The sequence below is a fragment of the Alligator sinensis genome, unplaced genomic scaffold (assembly GCF_000455745.1).
Source record: "Alligator sinensis unplaced genomic scaffold, ASM45574v1 scaffold337_1, whole genome shotgun sequence".
Classification (NCBI taxonomy): domain Eukaryota; kingdom Metazoa; phylum Chordata; order Crocodylia; family Alligatoridae; genus Alligator; species Alligator sinensis.
The window spans coordinates 654,246-666,283 of NW_005841927.1; the positions used below are offsets into that span (position 1 = coordinate 654,246).

A 12,038-nucleotide genomic window follows, 5' to 3' on the forward strand; every position below is an offset into this window, starting at 1 on the left:
CGGCCTGTCGCCTCACCCTTTCTAGGTGGTCAGAGAGCATCTTGGCTGGACACGCACCTAGAGATGGGCTCTTTCGCCTGGATTCAAGCACCAGGCCGTGGGAGCCTTGCTCCGCTGCTCGAGCGAGATCAGCCCTCAGGGAGGACCAAGCAGATCTAACCCCGATCTCAGATGCCAGGAAATCTTTCACTGCCGGGGGACTTTAGCCGCCCCCTCTGCCAGGTGCAGATGGTCTCTGCTTAGCACCCCTAGCTCCCCAACGGCGAGCGGCTATGCAGCTTCAGCCTGATGAGACATACCTTGTCTGACCCCAGAAAGCTAACACGACGCAGCCACTTCAAATAGGGCTCTTCAACTACCAAAAGGGCTCGTTCCTCTGGGAGCTGGGTCTTTGTGCAGCCGGGGAAACCGAGGCAGAGAGAACAAGTGACTTCTCTAAGCGCAGAGAGGGCTTGTTTTATAGGTGGACTAAGACTGAGAGCTTCTGGCTCCCGCTGCTGTGCTCAGATCACATCTCCCCCCCAGTAAGCTCGATGCCCTCTTCTGCTGGGCCCGTGAGCAGACTTGCATGACAGCACCGGCTCAAAAAGCCTTGAGAAGCATGTGGCCTTCCTCCAGGGGAAAGGGGGAAGGTTTGTGGGCAACAGGCAGGGCATAAGAAACCAGTCACGCTGCGCTCTTCTCTTCTATCCTGAGAATAAAGCTGCCTATAGAGGAGAGGAGCAAACCAGGAGCGTGTGGCTGAATAGGGTCGCCCCGGTCCGTTTGTTCTAGTTTTGGGGACTGCTTCAACACTAAGATGCTTTATCCTCCTCCTTCGGGAGGGACAGCGCCTTGGACAGCCCAGCCCGTGTACCAGAGGTGGGTGCATGTGGCTCCGTGCAGGGAGCAAATGGGCGTGGGGGAAGCGGGTGTCCAGGCCCATCTTAGACCGTCCAGGGCAGGGATTGGCAAAATGCAGCCCGGGGGCCGGATGCGGCCCGCCAGGCCAGTCTATCCGGCCCGCAGGGCCACTAGCGCAAGAGCCCGGTGGCTCCCAAAGCCACCATCCTGCCCCAGGGCCTTGCGTGTGAGGCAGGGACAGCGGCTTCTGCTGAGAGGCCAATGGTTTCTCGCTTTGCTACCGGCCCGGCTCAGAGCCTCTTCGATGAAATAGGGAAAAGGGACCGTCTGCGGCGCTCCGCTGCCTCTCGCCGTGATGTGCCCTGATTAGAATCTCCTCCTCCAGTTACGCTGCAGTTTCACTCTCAGACTGATTAAGCTTGTTCCCACTTGCTGGGAGCCGACTGCTCCTTTCTGCTGCTGCCAGGACGCGGCGTGACAAACTCATTGCGCTAATCCTCCATGTTATCCGCTGCGGGGAGGGTGGGGCTGGCAACTCAGCTGTCCCACTGCGCTGAGGAATTGTTCTGGCTGCGTGACTCACGGCGCTACTCATCCGTGCACAGAGCCCTGGAGTGTCTCCCCCCAGCTGACGTCTGAGCCCTTCTCTGCTGAAAGGCCCCGGTGACACCCCGGTGAGATCAGACCAGCTCGCTGCTGATTTGAGGGGAATGCTGTGACCCAGCTACAGCGCTGAATCCCTCCTGGATGAGGCGGGGGAGGCTGAGCCCTGTGACTTGTGCTTAGCTTTCCTGGGTGCAATGGGTGCAATTAGCTGAGAGGCCTTCCCTGCTCCCTGAGTAATCATTACCAAGGGATCTGAGCCCCTCCCGGCACCACGGGGCAGAGCGGGCAGCACAGTGATCCCTGCTGTCGCACAGACGGGCACCGAGGCCCAGAACCTGCGAGAGATTTCCACACGCAGCTCCCACGGCCCAACGCCGCGGCCTGGTGCCAAAGGGACTCGCCCGAGCTCATGCAGGAAATGTGTGTCAGAGCAGGGCTTTAACCCAGTTCTCCCAGGTCCCACCTAGTGCTGCACTCCCTGTCCCGTGTCCCCCCGTCTCTGGGGCCTGAATGCTGCACTGGGGCCCCATGGGGGTGACGGGGACCCTGGTGCTGCAGGCGCCCAAGTAGCCGTGCGCTGGAACCAGCAATGAGTGTTTCCAAAAGAGATGCTGGCAAGTAGCACCCGGCGGGTCCCAGGCCCTCCATGGGGGGAGCAGCTTGCAGGCTGTCAGAGGGGATGCCAGGCCACGTGGTGGGTGCCCACGTGCTCTAGCCACAGCCGCGTCATTCCTTCCCAGGTGTGAACGTCCCCCCCCCAGGTTTGCTTCCCCTTTGGGGGTGGCTCGCCCGCCGCACAGTAGGGTCTGCGCAGCCTCCTGCCCTGTGCAGCTGACCGTGGAGAGGCGGCAGGCGAGGCGCCTTTCCTTCAGGCAGCTCTGCGATCCCTTCGCTGCACCAGGGGCCTTGAGGCAGGGCACATGCTTGCTGCATTCGGCGCTGGAGAATTAAACTGAGCAAGCCTGTCTGCTCCCAAGCCCAGCGGAGAGGTAAGGAACAAGCATGGGTGAGCCCCAGCCTCTCTTCCCTGGCTGGAGGGAGGAATTAGCTCCTTCCTGATCTGTGTCCCTGTTTGCTCTGAGAAAAGCCGTGGCGCTGCCGTGGGAAAAGGAAGGGCCCCGCTGCAGTCCGGCAGCCAGTGCCGATGCTGCCACACGCGTCTGCCTCCCGGCTGGTGGAACTGGACCTAACCCAGAGGAGCTGTTCAGAAGCCTCCATTTTAGCAGAGGATCAAGTTAACCCTGAAGAAAAGGGGCTCTCGGGCCTGGAGCTGGTCAACTCGCCTTCCCTTCCCTCCCCTTTGAGGCCAACGCGAGTCGCTGGGCGCACGTGGCAGGAAGAACAGGGGGCCAGGATGGCACAGGGCTCAGCATGGCAAGATGGGCTTGGCCTGGGCTGGCCCCACTTCACCTTCTCATCCCGGGCAGTGCATGGACCAGACTGAGGGACGCCCTTCACAAACAGCTCAGCATGAACGGAAACAATAAGCGGCAGCAAACACATCAAGAAGGTGCCCGACAAATTGACCCAGTTTGTGTGCAGATGTGTGCGCAGAGGCAGGCCAGGCTACGCCCCGTGGCGGTGATGACATTCAGTGGGGCCCATGGATCAGGCCAGCTCCGAGCACTGACAGCCAGAGCTGCAGACCTGCTCTGGCATTAACACAACAGGCTTCCTACTCACTCCCTCCTGCCCTGGCTGGAAGGCCCGCAGCCCCGCCGTGCCTTGCTGCACCCATCCCTCAGTCCTGCGACGTGCCAGGCTCCCCGGCAGCATGCAACACGGCTTCCCCTGCTGCTCTTGACCCACCCTCGCTCCTCTCTGGACAGATCAGCCCCTTGCCACAGTTATGCGAAACTGCAGCTCTCGGGTCCACCAGCAACTTTGCAACAGGGCAGTTGAGAAGGAAGCAGCTGGAGACACCTGTACCCAGTGTCACCGATTTCAGTTCATAGACATTAGGGCTTGGAAGGACCTGGCAAAAACACTGGGTCCAAGCCCCTGCCCAAAGGGCAGGTAGGCAGCAGGGGGGTCAAATGATCCCAGCAAGATAGCTGGATGAGTTAAATAGATACACCTGGGTCTGAAGCAACAAAACCAGCAGCCCCTCACCCCTCCTCCCCCTGCACTGAGCCCGCAGGTAGTTTGGGGGGAAAAAAGACAGACTGATTCCCAGCTGCAGCTCACCCTGCATCCGGTTTCCAGGAAGACCCAGCCTGGCTCTGAGCTGCCTGGGAGCACCTGGGGTTTCACAGGGATGAGGCCTGAACAAGTGGCAAAGCTCAGCACCTGCCACTTGCACCTAGCCAGGCTCCGGGTGGCTGGGACCAGCGCACAGCAGCCCAGGGAGCTAGATATTCCTGGCTTGCAGCCTGAAATCACTGAGCAGGAGACTTCTCATTCACACCCCACCTCCCCCCCAGGGGACACGTGTGCAGTCACGAGCGGCAGAGAAGGGGCACACCTTCCTGGAGGAACAAAAGCCAGGGGTCCGGGTACAGTAAATAGGAGAGACTTTATTGTGTTACAAAAGTAAAAGGCCTGACGCGGTTCCAGTCCCCCGGCCTGTGCGGGGCTGGGCCGTCTCGCACTAGCTGCTTTGTAAAGCCTCGCACCCGGTTTGCTAGTGGCCAGAGCGTTAGTGCATTTGCTGCTAGGCGCAGGCTCCTGGTAATGCTGACTGCAGTAGCAGGGGGAAGAGGCTGGACAGGGATGGACGCTAGGCAAGCTGCTGCTGTGCTCTACTACCTTCCCTGAGAACGGGAGCCGCCCTAAGACAGCGGAAAACGCTGAGCTTACTGGCGAGCGCTGCCTGAAAGGTGACCTCGGAGCGCGCGGACTGCCAGCGAGACGGGGCCTCGGGCTGCGTGCGCCAGGAAAGCAGCTTGGGGAGGGTATTGGCCAGCACAGCCAGTAACTACCAGCCCGTGTCCCTGCTGCAAACGCTGCACTAAGCCTGTTAAGTTCAGAGGAGCTGCTTGACTAATAACTACTGACATCTTCTGGGACTGACCGAAGGGGAGATGCTTCACTGCGGAGTAAGGCTAGTCGCAGGCAGCCACCTACAGCCTCAGCTCAGTAGCGCAAGTGTTTCTGGCGGCAGGAGACAGTAGATACTCTAGTTATTGCACTCGGAGCAGGTGGTTTTATGGCTTTAAGCTTCAAACCCACAGGACAGCAGAGTGCGCCGGCTCCTGGTGGGGGCTTGGAGAGGCTTCCCCTTGTGCATGGCAGCTTTCCCCCCTCTCCTGCAGTGGGAGGGGAGCCGGTGCTGTAGCATAGCCCTGGAGAGTGGAGGCACAGGTGGTGGTAATGGCTGTAGTTTCAGGTATCGTCCGCTTTCTCTTGGCTTCCCTTGGGTTGCTCCAAGAGAGGCAGAGGGCAGCAGTCCTCAAGAGCTCTTTAGTGCCCTGAACATACTGGATTTCCCACAGTCAGTGGCAAGGAAAGGAAAAGGGAGGAAGAGAAAGAGAGGGTTAGTACAAGGAAGACCAGAGTGAGAAGCAGGTAGCAGAAGTGGATCATCCCGACCAGCTAAAGGAAGAGAAGGAGAACGCAAGGGGCTGTCGGCGCTGTCCCGTCCCCCCACCGTAGCAGCACGAACGAGGTCCCGACAGCACCAGTCTCCGGTGAAACCTGGCAGGCAAAGGGCAGCTGGGCAGAACCTGAGCAATGAGACCCAAGCAACGCTGCTCTGGAGCATCATGCAGCAGGTGACCACGAGGGAGCACGACTTCCAGCAGAACCAGACAGCGCAGCAGGGAGAGGGGGACAAAGTGCAAAGTGCCCTTGCCACACTGTCAGCAGGAGTCTGCAGACTTACAGCTCGCTGCGCATGCGGCCGGGACACGGCTTACTTCACATCTGCACACGCTGCAGGAGATCAGTGGAAGGGGTGCGGGGGCTCTACAGGGCTGCTGGTCTCGGGTCCATAAATGCAGACTGCGGTCAGGACTGTGCTGGGCAGGCAGGGGCAGGGCTGCTCACAGTGCTCTGGGCATGGAAGGCCCAGCTGGGCAGCGACGCAGGCGCTAGGGGGGCTGTCCCTGGGGCTGCTGCCTCCTGTCACTACAGAACAGAGTCTCTGCCGCAGGCCGAACTCTCTGCGGGTCCCTGCCTCTGGCACAGGTGCAGGGGAAGGACGAGCCTCATATTCCAGAGACGAGGAAGGGACTTAGCTGTGGGCTCTGCTGGTAGCCGAGCTGAGACCAGGAGCGTGCTCCAGGCCCCCTGTGCTCACACCCCAGGCGACACCAGAGCCCTGCCCCAGCCCAGGGCTTGCCTTTGCCCCCACAGCAGCTCTGCCACCCACCCCCACTGCGCGCCTCTGCTCAGCGATGCCCATTCGGGCTCAGGCTGCCTGCTCCCAGGCAAAGCCTGCCCTAGCCTCCCTCCAAGGCTGTGGCAATCTCTGCCGCTCGGCACAGATGATGCCCCTTGCGAGGCTGGGCCGGTGGTACCCGCTGTGCACACACACCAGAGGGCGGATGGATCCATGGACAGAGCGAGTCATGCAGTGAAGATGAGATGAGCCACTGGACCGGAGGGAAGGAGAAGGTGCTTTCTTACCAGCTAACCCTCAGAAAGCAGGGCTAACATCCAGGGGGGGAGACTATCCCATCAGGCTGTGCAGGAAATGGCAAAGTCCTGGCAGGCATCCTCCTGGGGAAGACACCAGAGTTTACGCATCTCAGCTGGTGCAGACTGAGCCTCGGGGCATGCTCAGCTCCTTGGGCACCGCTGGCTGGGGCAGGGAGAGGCTTCCCCTCGGACGCAAGAGGAAGGCGCAAGTTGACCTGGGTCAACTTCAGCAGCTGAAACAGCAAACCCCTGAGAAGCCGGGCGCGTTCTAGGCAGGGAGGAGCTGCGGGGCTGGCGGCACCTTCTGCCCCTGCCCGCTGGAAGCTAGCGCAGCAGCCGGGCAGGGCTTGCCACGCAAAGGGACAGCCTACCCTCACGCGCCGGACAGACCCTCACACTACAGCGTAACTACAGCCAGGAGCCACCTCACATCACAAGGGAATAAAAACCCCAAGCAATTAACTCTTTAAAAATAGAATTTATTACAGCAAGTAACAAGGGAATGGGGTTAAATAAAAACGTGAGAGCTGAGCTGGACCCCTCCCCACTGCCCTGGAGTGCTCCAGCAACCCTCGGCCCCCCACACTGGCCAGCGGTCCTAGCCCAGCACTTAAGGCTGCAGCCTCCCAGTGTGACCAGCGCCTCCAGTGCCTGTCCTGCCCTCACACCTGCAATGTTAATGGTCCCCTTGAAACACAGGAGAGTCCGTGCTGATGCGTTAGGGGCAACACGAGGCGAGCTAGAAACAGGTGCTGGGCAGGCAGCTCTGGAGAGTCCCTCTCCCGAGGCAGCGAATGAGGCTAAGATCAACCTCCGGAGACGTGCCAGCCTGCTGTGTGCCTGGGCTGCGGGGGCCACCTGCCGGGCTCTGCCAGAAGTTCAGCCTCCGGACACCGCGTGGGGTGGGGGACGCTTCTCTTGTGCACCGAGCCCGCGATGGGCTCAGGACCGGTCAGCTCACAGGCCTCGATATGCTGGCCACGCAGTCCCTGCCATCAGCAGAGGGAAGCGAGGCAGGGCGCCTCCGCTCTCCCCCAGTACGAGTGGGAATTCTTAGTGGCAAGAGCACGCAGGGCTCGCTTCAATACTGAGATCTCTGCAATGGTAGGGGCATGTGTCTGGCCTGCCTCAAGCAATTGGGTAGCCCAGAGACCTGCTCAGACCCTCACGGCCGGAGCATCCCAGCAGCAGCACAGCCCCTTCCGCACAAGCCAGCTTTGCTTATGTCAGCAGGGGAGGAAGAAGAGGGTCAGGGTCCAGACCAGCTAACACCAGCCCTGCCTGGTGCTAGGGCTCCCTACCACCGCCTGTACCCAGATACAAAACACACTAGTAAAAAACTCTATGAATTGTGCAAAAATACCCAGCAACTTTTAATGATGCATATCGCTAACAAGCCTGAGACACACATCCCAGCATGGCTAACCCATGGACACACTGGCGCCAAGGAGGCACAGAGCATGGCTTCCACCGCCGGCAGGAGGGCAGAGGAGCTCAGAGCAGGGCTGGACTCTGAAGGGGCCATCCCGGGGCTGGCAACCCGCAGCCAGAGCATGGCCTGATGCTGATGGACACCAGCATTTGCTGGTCCCACGACACAGCCCTGCTCGGGATGGCCACGTCTCTCAGAAGTCTGCTCCCTGATGCTGCTGTGGAACCGCTTAGGCTCTCCTGGTCACGTGGTGCTGCCCAGACATCCAGCAGTGACCACAGAAGGGCAACGGCCTGGGAAGCACCAAGTGCTGCACTTTGTTCTAGTCATCGCCAAGCTCCGGGGCACCCCTGGGGCTGCCTCTGTCCCTGCATGTCCCCGTCATTGGCTAACAGAGCCCTGGAGGCAAAGAGTGGGCCAGCCTGTCTTGAGAGCTGGTGAGGGCTCCCCCATCTGCTGGGAACAGCCATCCGGTTGCTGGCGAGGAAAAGCCAGGCCCTGAGCAGGGCCTGATGGCACCGCAGCTTACGACGCACAGAGCTGCCCTTGGCAACACTGGGGTACTGGCAGAGAGAACGGGCAATCCCGCCACTTCCAACTTTCACCAGCCCAGGAAGCAAACCCCCAGCTACAGCAGACACCTGAGGAGCTGGGCTGCTGGCTGAGCTCATTTCACCCCTGGCCCACGCACGAGACACTGCTGCCCACTTGGCAGTGCTGGTGGGGGAAGGTGGCAGCTCTCTGGCGCAACCACCCCGAGCCTGGGTCTTCCCAAGACTTCCTCCATCCTCGGAGGACAGGGGTTTGCTCGCCAATCCCGATACAGCGGAGTCCGTGGGGGGCCCGTTATCACAGTGAAACAAAACAATAAATAAATTTAAAAAAAAAGAAGGCAACGTATGGCTCGACTGAGTCTTTGGCAGCTCTGCATCACAGGGCTGTGCCGCCTGAGGCCAGGGAGGCAGTAACAGGGAAGGTACTGGCTGGAACTAGGCACAGGCATGACAGGCACAGGCTAGAGCACAGCACCGCTAGGGAATGCCTCCTACCATGCTGGTGTCACTTTTGGCTCCAAAGGAGGGGACCTCGCTCTTGGGACTGGATGGGGTCCCGACGTCCGGCTGGATAAATCCTCTTCTGTCTATTAAACTAGAAGACAAGAAGGGAGGAGTTAATCCCAAGCTCATCAAAGAACTAGCGCCAGGAGTTGCGTCTTAGTGACCAGAGCTGCTGTGGAAGCAGCCAGCCAGCGCCCAGCCCTGGGGGATTTCAGACCCTCGTTGCATCCCAGCATTAGCACGCTAGAGCCGTGTCTGCCAGCACCTCGCAGCAGGTTCAGCTCAGCCCATAGGATCCTGCCACCTTGCAGAGTCAGCGCAGGGAGCCAACCCTGCACCAGGACAGCAGCTGCCCACGTCCACAGCTATGCTCCAAAACACACTGAAACCTTAAAACCCCAAGAGACTGACAAAGCAACATGTGCCCATCCAGCCATGGAAAGGCAGGGCCCTCAGGAGGCCATCTCTATCCAAGCCAGCCTGTCTTACCTAGTCCTGAACTGCACGAGCAAACCTCATCCAGGTGACACCCCCGATTTCCTGCCAGCAGAAGAGATTCAGTTTCCCCTACAGCAGTCAGCTGGCTAAGAGCTGTACGTCCCTGCGAGGAGTGAGATCCAACAACCAAGCACAAGATACAAGCCTGGAATCTGCCCAGCAGCATCCTCCTGACTAATGCTTTGGATGGACTTGGAGTCACAGCTGCCAGGACCACCGAGCCTAAAGAAGACCGGGCAGCAGGGAAACGATGCACCTGAGCTTGCACAAATCACCATTTGTTTGGAAAGATCAGCGAGTCAAAGTCAACACTTTGAAACAGTGAACGTGAGGGCCAGGGGCCTCTGCAATGCCGGGGCCTGCAGAAGCCAGCACCCCCGGGGCTGGCATTGCTGGCCAATGCAAGTCAGCAGCAGCGATGCAGAAACCCGAGATGTCTGGCGTTCTTCCTGCTATAACGGGAACTGTGGGCCCAACTGTGGCGGGGAACTAGACATCTCCAGGAAATTGCAGCATTGCTGGAAGGCCACGGTGGCCACACCACCTGCAACTTGCCACCAGGTCAAGGACTCCAGTTTGTCATATGGCAGCACCCCTCCTCTCCGGGAGGGCAGGGGTGCCCGCAGTCTGGCACATGCCCTCTGGTTTGATCTACACAACAGCTGCCAGAGGGAGTCACTGCAGGAGTCCAGCCGCTCCAGCCGTGCCTGGCAGAAAGGGGGTGGCCAAGTGAAAAGCTGGGCTGGCACCCCAGGGTGGAAGGTGCCGACCCAAAAGCATCTCTGATGCTTGTTTCTCACCACTGACCTATTGGGAACATCAGGTCTGGTCCCACCCGGACAACCTGGAGGCTGTAGCAGGGGCACATGCAGCAAGACCCCTCCAAACCTCAGCGAGGAGGGGTGGGCGGTAGCCAAGGCAGCTCCCAAGCCTTTTGTGATCACCAGCACCATGCAGCTGTTAGAAAAAACTAAGAATCCTCTTTAACCACAGCCCCTGCCACGTGCTCCACTTTCACCCTGGTCTGACCGTAGCATTTCGATAGCTCTCAGTCACCACAGAGCTTCCAGCAATGTCAGGACTTGAAGGATTTACGCTAACAAGTAGAGCTGATTAGTGCAGCCCCCTGCAGCCTCTCTGCCAAGCAACGTTCAGGCATCATGGCACCGGTTTTTAACTCTGCAGAAAGGAAAGGCGCTGACCCAGGAAATACGTCTAGTAGCTGCCTACTGCATGCTCCCACCCAGGCTGCGCCACGGGGAAATCCCAGCCACGCTGCTCACACCAGGACAGGAGGGCAGAAGTAGCCTCAGGCAGCAGGTTTCAGAGGAGGGTGAAAAAGCCTGCTGGCACCCGCACGTGCATGTTCACCTGACCTTCCCCTGAGCCTCCAACTGGTCACCTCACCCCCTGGAGGCTCCAGCATCATAGCAGCCCCTACCCCATCTGCAACCAGGCCTCCTGGGCACCAGCGTGAGCGTGCCCCTCCCCAGCTTCCACGCGTGGCCCCAGGTGTAAGTGCCGGCTGCCAGGAGCAAGCCCAAAGACAGCGACACGAAGCCCTTACCTGGGGTGGAAGGGTCCACACAGCACCGCGCAGCAGTTTGTGAGGATGCTTTTATGGCTGTAGGGATTGGCAAACTCCGAGCCCCTCTTATTTGACCACGAGCCTTTGATCTGCAAGCAAAAGGACAGGCCCAGGTTAGGACGTGGGGGCCAACCACCAGGTGTGGAGGGCACAAACCCATCCAACTGCTGCCAGGGCACAGGGGAGGGTGTCTCCTGAACCATCCATGCCCCACTCAAGAAGCCCAGGCTGGGGGTGACAGAAGGGCTCCAGGACCAGGCACGGCGACACGGAGGAGCAGGGCTCTTCCCTTTCCTAGACAGACGGGCTAGGAGAAACCACGCTGCGTATGGGATGCGAGGGAGGATCCCTCTGCGGAGCCCTCTGGCTGCCTTGTCTCAGCTCCCGGCGTCTCCACAGCAAGAGGCTTTCCTGTCTGCCCACACGTAGTCTCAGACAGCCAGGCCCTCCCTGCGCTGTGGCCCATGCATGACGCTGACACACGGCTGGGGCCCTTGCTTCCACCTTGTTTTGCAACCATCGCTTCCTGTTCGTCTTGCTCAGACTGAGACCTCTCCAGGGCCGGGGCATAGTTCTGTACCGCACCTAGCGCACATGTGGCTAGGGCAGCTCCCAGGCCGCTCAGCTGATGGGAGGACGTCCTTGCCATCCTGAGCTGCCTGCAGGAGGGGACACTATCATTCTGGACTCTCAGACGCTGGAGCCGTGGGAGCTGGGGCGGGCCAGAGCCAGGGCGCGGGGATTTACAAATCATGTTCCCACTTCCTCCCCAGCTGCCGTGCAGAACCGGCGGTGCGAGCAATGCAGCGGGGAGCGACGGACCATGCACCAGGCTCGGCTCTGCTCTCGGCCCCGCGCAGGGACTTCTGTTGACCTAGCAGGCCCCCAGCTGCAAGGCTGAAGGCAGGAGGAGGAAGCCATGCCCTCCATTCACTCCGCAGCCACGCTCGCGTGTCTGACAGCAGGGGATACGAGTCTTCCTAACACAACAATGGCTGCTGAGCCTCTTGAAGCCAACAGAGAAATACAGCTGCTCCGTCTGAGACGGAGCCAGTCTACCTTAGCCAGGCACCTGGCATGGTCCTGTTGCTACAGCTTCTGAGCATGCCACCGTCTTTCATGCATCTCTTTCCACAGCACCCTCATGCGCTCTGCCCTTTACAGAGGAGGAACTGAGACAGACTGAGGGACTTTCCCACAGTCAGAGGAAGTCCATGGCAAGGAAGGGCTGACCCAAGACCTCGTGAGTCAGAGCTTAACACCCAAAGCCCTCTCCTGGCCTGTCCCTCGGCTGTTCAGCTCCCCACCGCAGCAAAGGGCATGTCTGGAAAGCAAGTCTAGTTTCATGCTAACACAGTTTAAACCAAATGGGATTTTAAAATCAGTTTCCTGGCTGGTACAGTCATGTTCGAAGCCATGGGGGCAGGTGGGG

The 12,038-nt window shown here is 59.8% G+C and overlaps 1 protein-coding gene across 5 annotated transcripts in view; it reads right to left on the reverse strand.

Moving 5' to 3' along the window:
* Positions 1-3,945: 3,945 nt before the first annotated feature.
* ZDHHC18 (zinc finger DHHC-type containing 18) overlaps positions 3,946-12,038 on the reverse strand; it is a 15,093-nt gene continuing 7,000 nt past the window's right edge. Inside the window, exons 6-9 of one of the 5 annotated variants that reach the window (XM_006019244.3) lie at positions 10,586-10,695; positions 8,512-8,611; positions 6,019-6,111; positions 4,732-4,868 (exon numbers count right to left, since the gene is read on the reverse strand). In XM_006019244.3, the coding sequence (XP_006019306.1) occupies positions 6,070-6,111; positions 8,512-8,611; positions 10,586-10,695 (252 nt within the window). In that variant the 3' untranslated portion in view covers positions 4,732-4,868; positions 6,019-6,069. The other 4 variants (XM_006019242.3, XM_006019243.3, XM_025198666.1 and 1 more) reach the window with 4 other exon arrangements.